Here is a 21,187-nt window from a genome sequence, read left to right on the forward strand (position 1 = left end):
GCGGTGGATGGACAGCCACACCCCACTTGGCGGCAGGAGGCAGCGTTGAAGGCGGCACCAAAGCCACCTAGGCCAAGGAGCCAGACACGCTGCAGCTGACGGCGCTTACAGCCGGCCGGCCCCACTAGCCGAGGTTTGCCTCCTCCGCAAGGCTGGTGAACATCCTTCTCCTCCGAATGCTAGAGGAAGGAACGGGTCACCAGCCCATGCGGAAGGCAGGGCCCCGACTCAGCTCGCCTTCCACCCCAGCGAGGATGATGAACATCCTTGAAGCTGAGGGTAGGGGGGAGGCCGCAACCCGGCTCGCTTCTCTCCACCACGAGGCTGGTGGTCATCCTAGTAGGTTACCACCGGCGAGAGACTGCAGCCGGGCTGCATGATGAAAATCCTTGAAGCCGAGCGATGGAAGAAGAGCGCGAGCTCCCCGGCGGTGAGACCGCTGGAGGGGGTGACCCTGACGCGGATCCTCCTGGCGAACACCGGTGCGCCTCATCCAGAGGCTCGGGAGGCGGAAGGGCAAGCGAGGCATGGCTACTGCCCGTGGGGTGAACTCCATTTTAAAGGCAGATTTCCCCGCTCGTGCCCCGAAGCGTCGCAGGCAAGTCTCCCCCAATGCGCACCAAGGCACCCAGCCTATGGCACGGGGGCCCGACCCTGCGTAACTCACGCAAGGAACGTGCAACCGCCCTGCGGTTATACGCCCTTCCATCTCCACCGCAACCACCGGTCAAGAAGGCGAACCGCCACACAAGGAGCGTGCAACCGCCCTGCGGTTATACGCCCTTTCATCTCCGCCGCAACCAGCGGTCAAGGAGGCGAACCGCCGCACAAGGAGCATGCAACCGCCCCGCGGTCGCGCGCCCCTTGAAGCTTCGCTGCAATTGGTGATCCAACTTCTGGCATGGGGGCCCAGGCCCACGTGTCATACACCTGGCGCGCCGGTTCCTGAGTACAGGAAAGTTGCACCGCCGCTCGCGCCAATACCGCGCCTCCTCGAGACCGCCGCAGAAGACTAAGAAGATAAATTTTCAAAAAACCAAGGGAGTATCATGACCTAGGCCCGAGTCCGGGACTGACACGTGTCCTAGCTCTATCCGCAGCGCCTCCGCCCCCCCCCCTAGGCCAAGGGTCTAATGCTGTAGCATGGCTTATCGTCCATGACATAGGCCAGCGGGCGGAGCGTGACGTAATGGCTTTGAGCCGTGTGGCCTCCGCATTTATTGTGGAGAGGACATGCCGCCTGTCTACCCTTCTGACAGATGATGTGCCCCCATGGCATTTATTGTGTCCTATCCTTTCCGCTGGCAGGCGGCGCCAAGGCCACCCTGCAGACTGTGCACCTGTCCAGTTCATTGTCGAAACAGTGTGCCCGTGCTGCGCGGTGCACTGTACTCATCCCTTATACGAGAAGCTTCCCCCTGCGCGACGAGGCTACGCAGATCTCGGGTGTCAGGCCGCACGAAGATTACACAAGCATGGCAAGCAATAGATCCATCCTTCCATTTGTCCCTGGGCCCACATGTCGGGGCTCAGAACCCTTGTACATGCCCCCCTTGAACTATAAAAGTGGAGGCATGCAACGTGAGATACAGAGACGCCAGTCGTCCAGGCTTACACACAGCTCAAGCTTCCACAACAATCCAACACATAGTGGAGTAGGGTATTACGCTCCAGCGGCCCGAACCACTCTAAATCCTCACGTGTTCATGTGCTTGATAATCGCTTAGCAAAACAGGCAAAACGCTTAAGCCCCCTCCTCATCTTAGGATTTTGGGCGGGTGCACTCCGCCACCCGGCCGGAGAATTCCCTCTCCGACAGACATTATGTTCCTCTGCGAAATACACACTCGTGAAGTATGAAACCTCCTTTAGCAAAAAAGCTTCAGTGATGCATCCTTCTACTCTAGCCTTATTTCGAACCATGCCTCGTAGGTTTTTGAGTGCATGTTCAATGTGATACATCCACCTATATTGTACAGGTCCACCAACCTTTGCCTCATATGGAATGTGAATAAGTAGATGCTCCATCGGATTGAAGAATCCAGGTGGGAATATTTTTTCTAGCTTGCATAACAACACTGGTATTTCTTTCTCCAACTTCTCCATCATATTTTTACTTATTTCTTTGGCACATATCTGCCTGTAGAAATAACTTAGCTCAGCTATTGCTTGCCACATGGCGTCGGGCATATAACCACGAAACATGACAGGGATAATCCTCTCCATTAATATTTGGAAGTCATGGCTCTTTAACCCAGTTAGTTTTCCCGTTTTCAAATTCACAACTCTTTTCAAGCCTGCAGCATATCCATCAGGAAATTTAATTTTTTTCATCCATCTCATTACCTCGATCTTTTCTTTGGTAAGACAGAACAAGGCACGTGGTGGCTTACCGTTGGCATTGAACACTTGGGTTGGTCGGTCACAAAGCATTGCTAGATCTCTTCGAGCTTTCAGATTGTCCTTTGTTTTTTTCAAAATGCATGCAGGTGTGTATGAGGGCTTCAGAAACATTACTTTCTTGGTGCATGACATCAATGTTGTGCACAAGAATCAATGACGACATATAAGGGAGCTCCCAGAGACCACATATATGTGTCTAGTTGTGGTCCACTCCGAATCCTTCGTACTTGTCCCCCTTTTCATTTAAGACAAGGTTGTTCAGCTGAGCATATATTTCTACTGCGTTAAGACGTTTAGGCGGTCCTTTGGTGACCATAGTGTTCTTTATAAAGTTTTTCTTATCGCTCCTAAAGGGGTGTTTCCTGGGCAACCAACATCGATGACAATCGAAGTAAGTGATCTTTCCACCATGAGCAAGACAGAAGCAATCTGTATCTGAACCGCAATATGGACATGTCAATCTACCATGTGTACTCCAACCGGTAAAAATAGCATACGCCATGAAGTCATGCACCGACCACAAATACGCAACTCGAAGTTTGAATATCTGTTTTTTAAAAACATCGTATGCTTCAGCACCTTTCCAAAGCTCCTTCAACTCTTCAATCAAGGGTTTTAACATGACATTGAGGTTCTTTCCAGGATAGTCTGGGCCAGAAATGATTAAGCAAAGAAATATAAATTCATATTTTATACAAAGAGGTGGAAGGTTGTATGGAATAACAAAGACGGGCCAACATGAGTATGATGATGCCATTTGACCAAAAGGTGTGAAGCCATCGGTCGCGAGGCCGATTCGAACATTCCTCGGATCAGCTACAAAGTAGGGATCAAACGTGTCGAGAGCCTTTCATGCATCCCCATCTGAAGGGTGCACGATTAGGTCATCGTTATCACGGACACCTTCTTTATGCCATCGCATGTGCATAGCGGTTTTTTTAGATAGAAACATCTGTTTCACTCGAGGAGTTAGTGGCAAGTAGTGGAGCTGCTTATGTGCAACATCTGTCATCACCTTCTCACCCTCATCATTAACACCTTCTATAAATCTAAATTGTCCACATTTTAGATATTTTTTTCTCTTCCGCATGCTTCTTCATGAAAAGCATACAATTATTTTTGCACACATCAATCTTCTCATAATCCATACCGAGACCGTCGATAATTGTCTTTGAATGGTACATGTCTTTAGGCAACTTATTGGGCTTTGGGAGCACATCTCCTAATAACTTTAAAATCTCATTGTAACAATTGTTCGAGAAAAAGTACTTGGACTTAATGGCCATGAGCCGAGTCACAAAAGCGAGTATACTCACATCTGTGTGTTCATGCAACGACTCTTCAAAGTCTTTTAGTAGTTTAAAAATCTGGAAACCTCTGGTGTGGCAGGATCCTCGGAGCTTAGGTTGAATTCTGGACGTAGCGAATCTAGCATCTCATGCATCACATCATCGCCAACCTAATCATTGTTCTCCTCCTCTTCTACATTCCGTTTGGGTACTACCTCACCATGATGTTTCCACACCTCATATCTAGGCATAAATCCAAACTGACAAAGATCTAGGCTAACTCTTTCCTTATTAAAAAATATACTGTTTTCGTGCCGCCTACAAGGGCATCTGACAGTGCCGGTTAAGGATAAGGAGAATACGTGGTCCACAAAATCTTTGGTCTTGGCTACCCAATCATCAAAATGACGTCCATTCCTACTCTAGCAATTGTACATCCATGCACGGTCTTCAGCCATGCCTGAACTATTAAACCGAACCATATCATGAAACCATTATTCAATTTCGTCAAGTGTATCAGTCCTATATGTATAGGCAAGGATAGATTCTAAACCACAGCAAGCTAGCAGGACCCAAAATAATTTCGACAGCATAACCTCGCTGCCACTAAACAATACATTACTTATATATAAAACAGAAAATGATATACTATTAAATCAAATCAAACTAAAGGGCTGTTTGGTTCGTGGCTAAATGTGCCACACTTTGCCTAAGGTTAGTCATTCGAATTGAAGAACTAACCTTAGACAGAAAAGTTAGGCAAAGTGTGGCAAATTAGGCATCAAACCAAACAGACCCTAAGTACAACATACACTAATAATGCAACTAGTCTATGTACCAATACAATGTACTATGAAAACTAAAAATATAATAGTACCACATATTAATATGAAATTAATGGCTAAATACAATATACCTCTAATCATTAAAACACATATACCACTAATACATTAATGAAATCGAACTAAACAATAATACTAATCACACAACTAATTAAACATACACAATCACAAATATATACTAATTTCGGTGGCAATTAAACAACGGCCGCCGAAAATATTGAATAAATAACGCAAAAATAATACCTAACGATGGGGAAGAGATTGGCGACGACGGCGGAGTGGTTTGAACGGCGGCGGTCGACGGTGGCAGCTCGGGGCTTTGAACGGCGGTCGACGGTGGCAGCTTGGGGCGGCGGCGGCGGGCGGGCGGGCGCGCGTCCCGTGCAGGGGCGCTGCGCGAAGCGGGGGAGGGCGCGGAGCAGCGGCACGGGGCCAGCCAGGAGGAGCGGCACGGGGGAGGGCGGGGAGCAGCGGCGCGGCGGGCAGACAGGCGGCGGCGTGGCACGGTCGGGAGACAGAGAAAGAAAAAAGAGAAGAAGGGTCGTCTGACCGTTTTAAACTCTTAATTTTCGGCGGCTGTGTCAGAAGCCGCCGAAAATTATGTTATTTTTTGCGGCTGTGTCAGGTCGCCGAAAATAACAGATGGCTATCGAAAATGGTGCACAGTGCTGTTGTGTTAGCATTCTCATGTCATTAGTGCAACTAAATAAATGAGGGACAAAAAAGTAAAATTAATATGGTTTGATCTATTTTAGTCACTCCTTGAGGCACTAGAAGCTAAAACAATTTAGTTCATGTTTTATTCCCACCACCATTTGATAATTTAACGACTAAATTAGACTAAAATAGAGGGACTAATATTTAGAGCATCTTCAAAAGACTAGGTAAATGACTCCCTAAACTAAAAATAAAGATAAATAAATAGAGAGCTAAAAATAAAGGGTCTCTTGAAGATACTCTTAGACTGTCCGCTTGGGTTGCCGCTCTAGTTCCCTCTCCCCTTGCATGCCGGCTACATGAGACCCCCCCACGCGCGCATCGTTTGCCCCTACAGAGTCCCCTAGCGAGCAGAGCGCTTCTCTCTCCCTTCACTCCTGGCGTGTTACTGTTCACGCGCCCTAACACTGTTTGGTACTATAGCTATGGGCCCACGATGAATTGTTAGTACATAAAAAGTTAATAGTGAATAAAAAGTATTTATAAAAATGATATTTTATGGTTGTATTGGAGTATAGAGGAAGTATTTAGGGGGGACCGGTGCGAGAGATAAAAAAAGTAGGGAATAAAATGTTGATGATGTGACACAAAAAATATATAGGAGAAAAAATTTAGAAGAAACCGCTGCGGATAGCCTTAGCCCTTAGTCTAGCACGGTTGCACCCAACCCAAACTACCAAACCCCCTCCCTTCTTCTCTTCTTGGTCCCCGCGCGCGCACTTGCATCATTGCATGCAGCACACCTGAACAACTTGCCTGTTGTACTGTACCACGAGCAGCCACATGATGACGCTCCTCAAGACGTACAACCACAACGACAAGCAGCACCAGTTCTCGCTTCCCAAGAGGAACTTCGTCACCTACGCCGTCTACGCGCTCATCGCCGTCGCGCTCCTCTACCTGTTCGTCGACCCGGCAGCTCCGCCTGCTGCGGGTTCGGGTGCGACTGCGGCATCATCTACGACCACCACCAAGCCATCATCATCACTACCTCCTTCTCCTTATTACGAAGCATCATCGCCGATCATCAGCACTTCATCAGCAGCCGCACCGCTGTGCGACTACTCCGACGGCGAGTGGGTGCCGGACGCCCGGCCGCCGCTCTACGACGGCACGACCTGCGGCGCCATCAAGGACGACGGGCGGAGCTGCACGGCGAACGGGCGCGCGGACACGGGCTACGTGCACTGGCGGTGGCAGCCGCGGGCGTGCGACCTCCCGGACTTCTCTGCGGACGCCTTCCTGCGCTGGCTCCGCAACCGCCACGTGGCCTTCGTCGGCGACTCGCTGGCGCGCAACCAGGCGGAGTCGCTCGTGTGCCTGCTCTCGTCGCGGTCCCCGTCCCCGCCGGACCTCGCGCACCGCAGCGCCGACGGCAGGTTCAGGCGCTGGGTGTTCCGCGACGACAGCGGCGGCAACGCCACCGTCTCCGTCTTCTGGTCGCCGTTCCTGCTCAAAGGCGTCGAGAAGTCCGAGCGCGACGGCGTGCGCTACAACCAGGTCTTCCTCGACGCGTTCGACGAGCGCTGGATGTCGGAGCTCCACGGCATCGACGCCGCCGTGCTGTCCGCGGGACACTGGTTCCGGATCCCCAGCGTGTACCACCGGGGCGGCAGGGTCGTCGGATGCCACGGCTGCGACGACTACGCGGCCGAGTTCAACCGCACCGTCGCCGAGAGTACCAGCAGCTTCTTCTCCGTGTTCAGGGACGCCGTCAGACGGACGCTCGCCGAGGCCGCCCGACGGCATCGTCACCAGAGTAGTAGTGGCGCCGGAGGGAAGAAGCCGCAGCTAGTGGCGTTCACCACGTTCTCACCGTCGCACTTCGAGGGGCACTGGAACGAGGGCGCGCCGTGCAAGAAGAAGGCCGACAGGGAGCTAGGATACACCGAGACGGAGATGAGGAAGATCGTCGTGGAGGCGGTGGAGGAAGCCGCCTCGACGATGTCCTCGTCCAATGATAGTGCCCAGCCGCTGCGGTTCGCGGCGCTGGACGTCACGGCGCTGGCCAACATGCGGCCGGACGGCCACCCGGGCCCGTACATGCGCAAGAACCCGTTCGCCGCCGCCGGCAATAACACGGGAGACCACCGCCCGGTGCAGCACGACTGCTTGCACTGGTGCATGCCAGGGCCGGTCGACACGTTCAATCAGATACTGCTCCAGACCATCCTCCTCCGCGCGCGCTAGCTGAAACCACCTCTTGCATGCATGCCTTCGTCGTCGTCGTCCATGATCTGCATCAGAAACGGATAAGTTTCTGATGCATGCATGTCGTTGACTGTACATATATACAAGCAGTATATATAAGTTTCTTAAACATTTACTTCAAGTTTTGTTTGCAAGGTTAACCATGCATAAATGTAAACTACGTACGTACTTCTAATAAATTCTTGAAAAACATATCCGATCCTTGGACATTTTCGACCAATAATATATTTAGTTCTTGCATTATTGCTCTGGCTGACACAGTCATGGCACTAGCGTAGACTGAAACCCCATCTGCCTGATCGTTGCATCTTGCCGTGTGCAGTGACTGTACAACGCTAGGCATGCAGGTGATGATACTGCCGATCGCCTCGCCTGGTAGAGGGGAAGAAGTGAGCGCTGGACACACCCCAATATTAATGCTCCCATGGATCATAATCGTCGCATATATACACCCGGACGACTATGTAGTCTATGTATCAATTTCAACAGGAGACAAACGACGTTCTGTGTGGCCATACATGGCACACGTTTTTATGGCCAAACAAAAAATTTCATGTTTTGGGGTGGTAAGTCATTTTTGGCCACCCGTGAGCTATATCAGATGTTTACATGGACGAATAGTCATTTTTATGTCTCCGGTCTGTTACTCACGTTTTCATAACCTAAGGCCGGTGAGGCTATTTTAGCCTTTGTAACCTATAACACACGTCTTTACGACCAAACAACATTCTTCATGCCTGCAATCTGTCTCCTACGTTTTTGTTCTCTTAAGACAGTAAGGCTGTTTTTGGCCTCATGTGACTTATAAAATATATATTTTTTTCGTCGAACAACGATTTCATGTCTCCCATCCACCTACCGTGTGTTGGTACCTGAGATTAGTAAGCATCTTTTTTGGACTCTCGCGAGCTATAGCACATGTTTTTACGATTGAACAATCATTTTTATGTAACCACCTGCATTTTAGACCCTATAGCACGGTAAAACAGTATTTGGCCTCCCATGAGCTATAGCATGTTTCCATGCGTGGCCAAACATCCAATTCCATATCCCCCGTTCCCGTTCTGCCACTTACGTTTTAGTCCTGGAGGCCGATAAGGCATTTTGGCCACACGTTTTTATGGCCCAATAGTCATTTTCATGTCTCCAGTTCGCCACCCACTTTTCGCCCCTGTCGGCGTTTCGAGACAGGGGGGTCCCTAAGCCGACGAGTGAGTGTGCTGCGTGCCCCAGCCCAGATGGGTCGAGCGCGTGGGCGAGCGCGAAGGGGGGAGAGGCGAGGTGGCCGGAGTCGAGCGTGAGAGAGGTGGAAGTCCCGCGGCCTTCGTGTTCGTCCCGCGCCCAGGTCAGGTGCGCTTGCAGTAGGGGGGTTACAAGCGTCCACGCGGGTGAGGGAAGCGAGCGGCCCCAAGAGAGCGTCTGTCTCGTCCTCGGTCCCGCGCGGCCAACCTTCTCTGAGAAGGCCCTGGTCCTTCCTTTTATAGTCGTAAGGAGAGGATCCAGGTGTACAATGGGGATATAGCAGAGTGCTACGTGTCTAGCGGAGGGAGAGCTAGCGCCCTAGGTACATGCCAATGTGGCAGCCGGAGAGATCTGGGCACCCTGCTGGCGTGATGTCGTGGCTGTCGGAGGTGCGGCGGAGCCTGATGGAGGGACAGCTGTTGGAGCGGTCGAGTCCCTGCTGACGTTGTCCTGCTTCCGTAAGAGAGCTGGGGGCCGCCGTCGTCATAGAGCTTGTGGAGCGCCATCATTGCCCCTCTGGCGGAGTTGGCCGGATGAGACGCCGGTCTTGTTCTCCGTGACCCGAGTCGATTCGGGGTGGGATGATGATGGCGCCTCCTGTTGACGTGGCGGTCTGTGCCCCAAGCAGGGCGACGTGGGGGTTCCTCCGAAGCCGAGGTTGAGTCTGTCTTCTGTTGCCGTGGCCGAGCCCGAGCCGAGGGGTCGGGCGAGGCGGAAGTCGTTCGGCCGAGGTCAGGGCGGAGTCCGAGCCCTGGGGTCGGGCGAGGCGGAGTTTCGTCGTCTTCCGGGTTTTAGCCCGAGTCCGAGCCCTGGGGTCGGGCGGAGCGGAGTTCGCCGTCTTCCGGGTCTTAGCCCGAGTCCGAGCCCTGGGGTCGGGCGGAGCGGAGTTCGCCGTCTTCCGGGTCTTAGCCCGAGTCCGAGCCCTGGGGTCGGGCGGAGCAGAGTTCGCCGTCTTCCGGGTCTTAGCCCGAGTCCGAGCCCTAGGGTCGGGCGGAGCGGAGTTCGCCGTGGCGCCTTTGGCAAGGCCTGATTGCCTGTCAGACTTCACTCTGTCGAGTGGCACTGCAGTCGGAGTGGCGCAGGCGGCGCTGCCCTTATGTCAGACTGGACAGTGGAGTGGTGGAGTGACGGCGGTCACTTCGGCTCTGCCGGGGGCGCGTGTCAGGATAGAGGTGTCAGGCCACCTTTGCGTTAAATGCCCCTGCAATTTGGTAAGTCGGTGTGGCGATTTAGTCAGGGTTGCTTCTGAGCGAAGCCAAGGCCTCGGGCGAGCCGGTGATGTGTCCGCCATAAAAAGGGGGGCCTCGGGCGAGACGGAAGTCTCTCGAGGTCGGCTACCTTTGGCCGAGGCTAGGCTCGGGTGAAGCGTGATCGAGTCACTCGTGTGGACTGATCCCTGACTTAATCGTACCCATCAGGCCTTTGCAGCTTTATGCTGATGGGGGTTACCAGCTGAGAATTAGGCGTCTTGAGGGTACCCCTAATTATGGTCCCCGACAGTAGCCCCCGAGCCTCGAAGGGAGTGTTAGCACTCGCTTGGAGGCTTTTGTCGCACTTTTTTGCAAGGGGACCAGCCTTTCTCGGTTGCATTTCGTTCCGGTGGGTGCGCGCGAGCGCACCCGCCGGGTGTAGCCCCCGAGGCCTCGGAGGAGTGGTTACACTCCTTCGAGGTCTTAATACTTCGCTTAACGCTTCGGCTGGTCTGGTCGTTCCCTCATGCGAACTGGTCGTAGCCCGGGTGCACGGTCGGGGCCCAAGCTCTCGGGCTGGTATGTTGACGCTGTCAACGATTTGGCCGGAGCCGGTTTTTGCGAGAGCAGCCCCCGAGCCTCTGCACAGGGCGAGAGGACGATCAGGGACAGACCCGACTTTTTACATACGCCCCTACGTCGCCTTTCCGCAAGGAGGAGGGGGGGAGTGCGCCATGTTACCCTCGATGGGCACCGAACATGGTGTCTCCGGTGAGCTGCAAGCGGGTAATCCGAGTGGACGTCCGTGCCCCGTTCGTTGGGGGTCGGCTAGGGGCCCAGAGGCACGCCCAAAAGTACCTGCGGGTGATTTGCCGGACCCGGTCCCCTGGCGACGGGGTCCGAGGGCTCGATGCCTCCCTCCGATGGGATTCCGTTACAAGATCGTTCCCGCTGGTCTCGGAAATGTCCTAGGGTACCTCGGGAGCGCAGCCCGAGCCTTGGTTATGTATCGAACGTACCCCTGGTCATCCCTCGCTCGGTGTCTGAGGCGACTGTGAACCCTTCGGGGGCCAGCCTTCGAACCCCTGATCAGTAATGGGCGCGGAGCCCGAGTAGCCTGAGGCGGCCATGGAGCCCTTCGGGGGGCCGGCCTTCGAACCCCTGACCAGTAGTGGGTGTCGGGCCCACGCGACCTGAGGCGACTGTTGAACCCTTGGGGGGCCAGCCTTCGAACCCCTGATCAGTAACGGGGGGCTCGGAGCCCGGTTCCTTCGCGGAGAAGGATCCCTTTCGGGGTATCCCCCTTTCCCGGTCCCTGTTGCAAGAGATAGAGAAAGAGGAAAACGGAAAAGGATACAAAATCGAACGACGTGGCGTACCTCTTCTGACGCGGTTATTACGGTGAAGGTGAAGCGTCGCGCGCTCCTCCTGCCAGAGGCGCCGCGTGTCCCGCCGCGGAGTTAATGCGACGGGGCGAGTGGTTGGCGGGGCGGCCGTTGCGCGCGTGCGATCCGTTCGAGGAACGGGTCACGGGTGCACCGTCTTCACGCCGTGAGAGGAGGCTCTCTTGCTGTCTCAGGATGGGACGTGAGCCTGGCTGACGACGTGACCGCTGCGCCCGCCGCCTGCCACCGCTATTACTGTCGGCCCCCTTTCGGTCGCTTTGACCGACGCGCCAGTCTGGCGCTGTTGGGTCGCCTCGAGTCGTGGCATAGGCTTCGCAACCGAAGAGGCGCGATGGTGGCACAAGTGGCGGTGCGGTTGCTTGCATGCAGCAACTGGCGCGCCGGTTGCTCGACGCGTGGGCCTGGGTTCCAAGCTGGCGTGTCAGAAGTCGGAGAAGCGCGTCCATCTGGCGCGGTTGCATGCCGCCTGCATGGCTGCCCGCCCCTTCTGCCCGTTGGTCTGGGCGAAAATGGGGGGTCGCCTGTAACCGCTGGACGGTCGTGCGCACCACGCGCGGTGGTTTGGCTTCTTCTGCCCTGAGCCGGCTTGCATGACATGCGGGACCCAGCCCCCGAGTCGCAGGGGAGGGCCTTGGAGCGTGTCGGAGAAGACTCAGCCCGCGGTACCTGGGGGCGCACGTAGGGAGAGTCGCCTTTAAAAGGAGGGAGACCCCTTTCGTAAGGCAACCATGTCTTCTTCCTCCCTTAAGCGTCGGGTCTTCCCATCTTCCAAGCCCCCGGATGGGGGGTATCCGCCGCCTTTCCGCCTCCTCGTTGGAGGAACGCAACTCCATGGGAGTTGGTACCTTTCAGCCATCGTTCGGCTTCAAGGATTTTCATCACGCAGCCTGGCCACACCCCGCCACCGGCGGTCACCCAAGATGGTGACCTCTAGTTTGACGGTGGGGAAAACGGGCCAGGCCGCGGCCTCTACTCCTCCCTCGGCCTCAAGGATTTTCGTCATCCAGGCCAAGATGGAAGATGAGGCGAGTCGGGGGGCCGCCTCCGCGTGGGTCGGCTGCCCCTTTCTTCCCCCTGCGCCCGGGGGTGAAGGGCGTCCTTGAGCCCCACGGAGACTTCCTCCAGCCATGCCAGGATATGCAGGGTGCTAGGGGGCCTGGGTCCCCGTCTCCCTGCCTGAATGGCTGGTTCTCGTCCTCAGCGGGGGGAAGCCCTTCTGCCGCGACACCTCCCCCAAAGCTGCTACCTAAGCCGCTTAGCTATCTGGGGCAGGGGTGGTGGCCGTCGCGGTTGGAACGGGTGGCAGCGAGCCGCCCATCGTTCTTCAGTTACTCCGCAGGCCTTCCCCTTCGGAGGGGGGTTGCTCGTACCTGCGGAGGAGGGAACCGGAGTTCCGTTAGTAGTGGCATCTCGTATGCCAGTGTTCTTCGTTCGTTGCGGCTGTCGAGGCCTGAACGTGTATGTAATTTTGGCACGGAGCCGTGTTTTTTCCTCATTTTCGAGCACTAAGTCTCGCCTGTTGATTATCTGAACCGCTTTACCAAGCATGAGTTGCCCCGTGTCAAGGCGACGGGTGAGGTATCCGTATCCCGGAGGCGTAGGAATCCCTCGGCCCGTTCGGCCTTGTTGTCTGGGGCTCCTCTAGCTTGGTTAAAGAGACCCCCCGGCTGCCCTTCGGCGGACCGAGGCCAGGGGTAGCGATATCAGTATGAACAGAGGCGGAGTTGGCTCGAGAATGGGAACCTGGTTGGCCGGAGCCTAGCCACGTTGTCCGTCAGCGGAGCCGACGCCAAAGTCGATCAGCCGAGGCCTCGGGTCGGGCTGGCGCCCTTGGAAGCTGGTTGTCCGAGGCCCCAGGGGTGACCGGCTGAGCCGCCTGCTCGGGCCGGATTCCCGGAGGAGTCCCTGGACCGCGGCGCCGCCCGAGGCTAGGTCGGGCTTTGCTGAAGACGTCGTCGATGCCGAGGGTGCTACGGCTCCCTTCGGCGTGAAGACCCGAGCCTGCAGGATCAGATCATCTTGTAGCGTGTGCTTTCTGCGGCCGCCGAGGCCAGAAGAACACACCCTCGCTGCGCTTGCGAAGCTGCGTCTTTTTTCCTCCTGTTTCGAGCATCTGGACTCTGTCGGTAACAGGGATGTTTGTGTGAGCGAGAGTTGCTTTTCGCGGAAGGGACGAGTGAGGTATCCGTATCCCAGAGGCGTGGGAATCCCTCGGCTCGGTCGGCCTTGCCGCTTACGCGTACTTTCACCCGTCCATGAGGCCCTGTCCCCGACTTAGTCGAGAGAGCTTGAAGGACTGCTTCGGCAGGAGAGCTTCCGAACGTGATGACTCGTTCGGTCCACGGGGTCGCTTTATCCGAGCGCAAGTTACTTATCGCAGAAAGGGACGAGTGAGGTATCCGTATCCCGGAGGCGTAGGAGTCCCTCGGCTCGGTCAGCCTTGGCTGCTTACGTGTACCTCGTCGTTTCCAGGATCCGCTTTCCGAAGTAGTCAAGAAGCACGAAAGAAATCCTGCTAAAAAGAGATCCTTTTTCGAGGAAAAATTTGACGCAGAGGGGGTCTCCCCCCTTTTAGCCCCCGAGGGAGGGTCGGGCTTTGCCGAGGCTAGGCCGACCCTTCCTTGACGACTAAACTTTGCGTAGGTGCGAGGTATATGAACAACTTGAAAACATCTTAAGGGTAGAAGCGACGTAGCTGTTTGATGTTCCAAGCGTTGTCGTAGATCTCGCCTTGATTGTTGGCCAGCTTGTATGTTCCGGGCTTCAGAACTTTGGCGATGACGAATGGCCCTTCCCAGGGGGGCGTGAGCTTGTGCCTCCCTCGAGCGTCTTGTCGCAGCCGAAGCACCAGGTCGCCCACCTGGAGTTCTCGGGACCGGACCCCTCGGGCGTGGTAGCGTCGCAGGGACTGTTGGTACCGCGCCGAGTGTAGCAAGGCCCTGTCCCGAGCTTCCTCCAGCTGGTCCAGCGATTCCTCACGGCTAGCTTGGTTGCCTTGTTCGGTGTAGGCCCTCGCCCTCGGGGAGCCGTATTCCAGGTCAGTGGGCAAGATAGCTTCAGCCCCGTAGACCAGGAAAAACGGCGTGAAGCCCGTGGCACGACTCGGCGTCGTCCTTAGGCTCCAGACCACCGAGGGGAGTTCCTTCATCCATCGCTTGCCGAACTTGTTGAGGTCGTTGTAGATCCGAGGCTTGAGCCCTTGTAGAATCATGCCATTGGCACACTCTACTTGCCCATTCGACATGGGATGAGCCACGGCGGCCCAGTCCACCCGGATATGGTGATCCTCGCAAAAATCCAAGAATTTTTTGCCGGTGAACTGGGTGCCGTTGTCGGTGATGATGGAGTTCGGGACCCCGAAGCGATGGATGATGTTGGTGAAGAATGCCACCGCCTGCTCGGACCTGATGCTGTTCAGAGGTCGGACCTCGATCCACTTGGAGAATTTGTCGATGGCGACCAGCAGGTGCGTGTAGCCCCCGGGCGCCTTCTGCAAGGGACCGACGAGGTCCAGACCCCATACAGCGAAGGGCCAGGTGATGGGTATTGTCTGCAGAGCCTGAGCGGGCAGGTGTGTCCGCTTGGCATAGAATTGGCACCCTTCGCAGGTGCGGACAATTCTAGTGGCGTCAGCCACCGCCGTTGGCCAGTAGAAGCCTTGCCGGAAAGCATTTCCGACAAGGGCTCGGGGCGCCGCGTGGTGGCCGCAAGCCCCCGAGTGTACTTCTTGCAGCAGCTCCCGACCTTCGGCGATGGAGATGCATCGCTGGAGGATGCCCGAGGGGCTGCGATGGTAGAGCTCCTCTTCGTCGCCCAGCATGACGAATGACTTGGCGCGTCGCGCTACCCGCCGAGCCTCGACTTGGTCGAGGGGTAGCTCTCCTCGACGGAGATATTGCAGGTACGGGGCCTGCCAATCTTGGTCTGGCGTGGCCCCGCTCTGCCCTTCCTCGACGTTCAATGCCCCGCCCTCGGGGGCCGAGGGTACCTCGGGCTGGGCCGAGGGTGCCTCGGGCTGGACCGAGGGTACCTCGGGCTGAGCCGAGGGTACCTCGGACGCGTCGTCGAGCTTGACGGAGGGTTGATGCAGATCCCGGGAGAAGACGTCCGGGGGGACTGTCGTTCGCCCCGAGGCTATCTTAGCCAGCTCGTCTGCGGTTTCGTTGTAGCGCCGAGCGATGTGGTTGAGCTCGAGCCCGAAGAACTTGTCTTCCAGGCGCCGAACCTCGTCGCAGTAGGCCTCCATCTTCGGGTCGCGGCAGTGGGAGTTCTTCATGACTTGGTCGATGACGAGCTGCGAATCACCGCGAGCGTCGAGGCGTCTGACCCCTAGCTCGATGGCGATCCGCAATCCGTTGACCAGAGCTTCGTACTCGGCCACATTGTTGGACGCTGGGAAGTGGAGGCGCAGCACGTAGCGCAAGTGCTTTCCGAGGGGCGAGATGAAGAGCAGGCCCGCGCCGGCCCCCGTCTTCATCAGCGACCCGTCGAAAAACATGGTCCAGAGCTCCGGTTGGATCGGAGTCGTTGGCAGTTGGGTGTCGACCCATTCGGCCACGAAATCCGCCAACACTTGGGACTTGATGGCCTTCCGAGGGGCGAACGAGATCGTTTCGCCCATGATCTCCACCGCCCACTTTGCGATCCTGCCCGAGGCCTCTCGGCACTGGATGATCTCCCCCAGGGGGAAGGATGACACCACAGTTACCGGATGGGACTCGAAGTAGTGTCGTAGCTTCCGCCTTGTCAGGATCACAGCATACATCAGCTTTTGAACTTGTGGGTAGCAGATCTTAGTCTCGGACAGCACTTCGCTGATGAAGTAGACCGGCCTCTGAACGGGCAATGTATGCCCTTCCTCCTGCCTTTCGACCACAATCGCGGCGCTGACCACCTGAGTGGTCGCGGCGACGTAGACCAAGAGGGCTTCTCCATCCGCCGGCGGCACCAAGACAGGCGCCTTTGTAAGGAGCGCCTTCAGGTTGCCGAGGGCTTCCTCGGCCTCAGGGGTCCAAGCGAAACATTCGGCCTTCCTTAAGAGGCGGTACAGAGGCAGACCTCTTTCGCCGAGGCGTGAGATGAAGCGGCTCAGGGCCGCGAGGCATCCCATGACCCTCTGTACCCCTTTTAAGTCCTTGATGGGTCCCATGCTGGTGATGGCCGCAATCTTCTCCGGGTTGGCTTCGATGCCTCGCTCGGAGACGATGAACCCTAGGAGCATGCCTCGGGGTACCCCGAAGACACACTTCTCAGGATTAAGTTTGACTCCTTTCGCCTTGAGACACCGGAATGTCACTTCAAGGTCGGAGAGGAGGTCAGAAGCCTTCCGTGTCTTGACTACGATGTCATCGACGTAGGCCTCGACTGTGCGACCGATGTGTTCGCCGAACACATGGTTCATGCACCGCTGGTACGTCGCGCCTGCATTCCTCAAGCCGAACGGCATGGTGACATAGCAGTACATGCCGAACGGCGTGATGAAAGAAGTCGCGAGCTGGTCGGACTCTTTCATCCGGATCTGGTGATACCCCGAGTAGGCATCGAGGAAGGACAGGGTTTCGCACCCAGCAGTGGAATCCACGATTTGGTCAATGCGAGGCAGAGGGTAGGGAACCTTCGGACATGCTTTGTTGAGACCAGTGTAGTCTACACACATCCGCCATTTCCCCCCTTTCTTCCTCACAAGCACAGGGTTGGCAAGCCATTCGGGATGGAATACCTCTTTGATGAACCCTGCCGCCATTAGCTTGTGGATCTCTTCGCCAATCGCTCTGCGCTTCTCCTCGTCGAATCGGCGCAGAGGCTGCCTGACGGGTCGGGCTCCGGCCCGAATATCCAGCGAGTGCTCGGCGACATCCCTCGGTATGCCGGGCATGTCCGAGGGACTCCACGCAAAGACGTCGGCGTTTGCGCGGAGAAAGTCGACGAGCACTGCTTCCTATTTGAGGTCGAGCGCGGAACCGATCCGAATCTGCTTGGTGGTGTCGCCACTGGGGTCGAGGGGGACGGCCTTGACCGTCTCCGCTGGCTCGAAGTTGCCGGCATGGCGCTTCACGTCTGGAACCTCCTTGGAGAGGTTCTCCAGGTCGGCGATGAGGGCCTCGGACTCGGCGAGGGCCTCGGCGTACTCCACGCACTCCACGTCGCATTCGAACGCGTGTTTGTACGTGGGGCCGACGGTGATGACCCCGTTGGGGCCCGGCATCTTGAGCTTCAGGTAGGTGTAGTTGGGGACGGCCATGAACTTCGCGTAGCATGGCCTCCCTAGCACGGCGTGGTAGGTTCCTCGGAACCCGACCACTTCGAACGTCAGGGTCTCCCTTCGGAAGTTGGAGGGTGTCCCGAAGCAGACTGGGAGGTCGAGTCGCCCGAGGGGCTGGACGCGCTTCCCAGGGATGATCCCGTGGAAGGGCGCAGCGCCTGCTCGGACGGAGGACGGATCGATGCGCAGGAGCTTGAGGGTCTCGGCGTAGATGATGTTGAGGCAGCTGCCCCCGTCCATCAGGACCTTGGTGAGCCTGACATCGCCGACAACGGGGTCGACGACGAGCGGGTATTTCCCCGGGCTCGGCACATGGTCGGGATGGTCGGCCCGGTCGAAAGTGATGGGCTTGTCGGACCAGTCTAGGTAGACTGGCGCCGCCACCTTCACCGAGCAGACCTCCCGGCGCTCTTGCTTGCGGTGCCGAGCCGAGGTATTCGCCGCATGCCCTCCATAGATCATGAAGCAGTCGCGGACCTCGGGGAACCCCCCTGCTGGGTGATCTTCGTTCTTGTCGTCGCCGTGGGCCCTGCCACCCTCGGCGGGTGGCCCGGCCCTGTGGAAATGACGCCGAAGCATAACGCACTCCTCGAGGGTGTGCTTGACGGGCCCCTGATGGTAGGGGCACGGCTCCTTGAGCATCTTGTCGAAGAGGTTTGCACCTCCGGGGGGCTTCCGAGGGTTCTTATACTCGGCGGCGGCGACAAGGTCCGCGTCGGCGGCGTCGCGCTTCGGTTGCGACTTCTTCTTGCCTTTCTTCTTGGCGCCGCGCGGAGCTGACGCCTCGGGAGCTTCTCCCGATGGGCGGCCCTGGGGCTGCTTGTCCTTTCGGAAGATAGCCTCGACCGCCTCCTGGCCAGAGGCGAACTTGGTGGCGATGTCCATCAGCTCGCTCGCCCTGGTGGGGGTTTTGCGACCCAGCTTGCTCACCAGGTCGCGGCAAGTGGTGCCGGCGAGGAACGCGCCGATGACATCCGAGTCGGTGATGTTGGGCAGCTCGGTGCGCTGCTTCGAGAATCGCCGGATGTAGTCCCGGAGCGACTCCCCCGGCTGTTGCCGGCAGCTTCGAAGGTCCCAGGAATTCCCGGGGCGCACGTATGTGCCCTGGAAATTGCCAGCGAAAGCTTGGACCAAATCGTCCCAGTTGGAAATCTGCCCCGGTGGCAGGTGCTCCAACCAGGCGCGAGCAGTGTCGGAGAGGAACAGGGGGAGGTTGCGGATGATGAGGCTGTCGTCGTCCGTTCCACCCAGTTGGCAGGCAAGGCGGTAATCCGCGAGCCACAGTTCCGGTCTCGTTTCCCCCGAGTACTTCGTGATAGTAGTCGGGGGTCGGAACCGGGTCGGGAATGGCGCCCGTCGGATGGCCCGACTGAAGGCCCGCGGACCGGGTGGTTCGGGCGAGGGACTCCGATCCTCCCCGGTGTCGTAGCGCCCCCCACGCCTGGGGTGGTAGCCTCGGCGCACCCTTTCATCGAGGTGAGCCCGACGGTCGCGTCGATGGTGCTCGTTGCCGAGGTGGCCCGGGGCCGCAGGCGCGGTGTTGCGCGTGCGCCCGGTGTAGACCGAGGCTTCCCGCATGAATCGGGAAGTCGCGGCATGAGGTTCCGAGGGATATCCTTGCCTCCGGGATGCAGTGCTCTCGGCCCGCCGGGCCGCAGCGCCTTCCAGGAGATTCTTGAGTTCTCCCTGGATTCGTCGACCCTCGGTGGTTGACGGCTCCGGCATCGCGCGGATGAGCATTGCTGCGGTTGCCAGGTTCTGACCGACCCCGCTGGATGCGGGCGGCGGCCTGATCCTGACATCGTTGGTGACGCGGTGCTGGAGACCTTGGGGCAGATGACGTATTTCTCCGGCCAGGGGTTGGCCCACCCATGCCTGTCCGACGTCTCGACGGATCGGCTCAAGCGCTCCTGTTCCCTCGTTGAGCCTGGCCTGCGCCTCGCGGACTTGCTCGAGTTGTGGGTCGTAACCCCCCGCCGGAGCGGGGACCACAGCTAGCTCCCGTGGGATGTCGGCGCGAGGCACCGGCCTAGGGAGATCACCATCCTCCGGCATGCCAAGATGGTTGCCTTCGGTGGGATCCCCTAGCTCGATGTGGAAACATTCGCGGCTTGGGCCGCAGCTCTCGTCGCCAAGGCTGCGGCTTCCATCGGAACAGTCGGATAGACAGTAGTCACATGCGGTCATGAAGTCCCGCACAGCACTGGGGTTGCCAAGTCCGGAGAAATCCCAACCGATGCTGGGATCGTCATCTTCCTCGGACCCAGAGGGCCCATAGGTCGAGACGTCCGTCAGTCGGTCCCAAGGCGACCGCATACAGAACCTCAGTGGGGTTGCACTCGCCTCAATGAGAGCGCCCGCCAAAACGAGGTCGTTTGGCGGGTTGAGGCCGAGTCGAAATGACGCAAGATGGGAGTTAGTCGTTACCTTTTGGTCGACGAGGAGCGACGTAGTCACATCGGGGACTGGTTGCGCCGTCATCTCTGGTTCGAGGGCGACGTCCTGCAGGCTTTCCGCGAGCGCGCCGGCGTCGTCTTCTTGCTCAAGGTCAGCGTGCCGCGGGGGGGGGGGGGGGCGGCGCTTGCCTCCGTCTCGAACGCGAGGTCGACGTCTGGCGTGCCTTCCGTCGGGGCGTCGGGGGCGTCGATTCGCTCGACGGCCGACGAAGCGCGGCCTCCCGTCTGGCCTTGTCGGCTCCGCCTCCTCCTCCGTTGGCGGGGGAGAGAACGGAGCGAGCCCGAATGTTGCTCTTCCACCACGCGGGGAAGACGTCGTCGACTCCGCCGCCGGCGGGCGGGTTGTCGGCCGCCATTGTCGTAGTCGCGCGGCGGTGGAAGAAGTGTCATGTCGTAGCTGCCGTCGAAGGACATGAACTCAAGAGTCCCGAAACGAAGCACCGTCCCGGGCCGGAGAGGTTGCTGAAGACTGCCCATCTGGAGCTTGACGGGGAGCTGTTCGTCAGCACGCAGCGTGCCCCTACCTGGCGCGCCAACTGTCGACGTTTCGAGACAGGGGGGTCCCTAAGCCGACGAGTGAGTGTGCTGCGTGCCCCAGCCCAGATGGGTCGAGCGCGTGGGCGAGCGCGAAGGGGGGAGAGGCGAGGTGGCCGGAGTCGAGCGTGAGAGAGGTGGAAGTCCCGCGGCCTTCGTGTTCGTCCCGCGCCCAGGTCAGGTGCGCTTGCAGTAGGGGGGTTACAAGCGTCCACGCGGGTGAGGGAAGCGAGCGGCCCCAAGAGAGCGCCTGTCTCGTCCTCGGTCCCGCGCGGCCAACCTTCTCTGAGAAGGCCCTGGTCCTTCCTTTTATAGTCGTAAGGAGAGGATCCAGGTGTACAATGGGGATATAGCAGAGTGCTACGTGTCTAGCGGAGGGAGAGCTAGCGCCCTAGGTACATGCCAATGTGGCAGCCGGAGAGATCTGAGCACCCTGCTGGCGTGATGTCGTGGCTGTCGGAGGTGCGGCGGAGCCTGATGGAGGGACAGCTGTTGGAGCGGTCGAGTCCCTGCTGACGTTGTCCTGCTTCCGTAAGAGAGCTGGGGGCCGCCGTCGTCATAGAGCTTGTGGAGCGCCATCATTGCCCCTCTGGCGGAGCTGGCCGGATGAGACGCCGGTCTTGTTCTCCGTGACC

At 57.7% G+C, this 21,187-nt stretch overlaps 1 protein-coding gene across 1 annotated transcript; it reads left to right on the forward strand.

Moving 5' to 3' along the window:
• Nucleotides 1-5,933: 5,933 nt before the first annotated feature.
• LOC103652672 (protein ALTERED XYLOGLUCAN 4) lies at nucleotides 5,934-7,684 on the forward strand. Its single transcript, XM_008679605.2, has one exon. It carries the CDS (start codon nucleotides 6,035-6,037, stop codon nucleotides 7,439-7,441), a length of 1,407 nt encoding a protein of 468 aa, XP_008677827.1. The 5' UTR covers nucleotides 5,934-6,034; the 3' UTR covers nucleotides 7,442-7,684.
• The last annotated feature ends 13,503 nt before the right edge of the window (nucleotides 7,685-21,187 follow it).

The sequence above is a fragment of the Zea mays genome, chromosome 4, assembly GCF_902167145.1.
Source record: "Zea mays cultivar B73 chromosome 4, Zm-B73-REFERENCE-NAM-5.0, whole genome shotgun sequence".
In the NCBI taxonomy this organism is placed as follows: Eukaryota; Viridiplantae; Streptophyta; class Magnoliopsida; order Poales; family Poaceae; genus Zea; species Zea mays.

Bases quoted from the DNA above. Each gene is read 5' to 3' on its own strand.
- LOC103652672 (XM_008679605.2), top strand. From the start codon at position 6,035: ATGATGACGCTCCTCAAGACGTACAACCACAACGACAAGCAGCACCAG.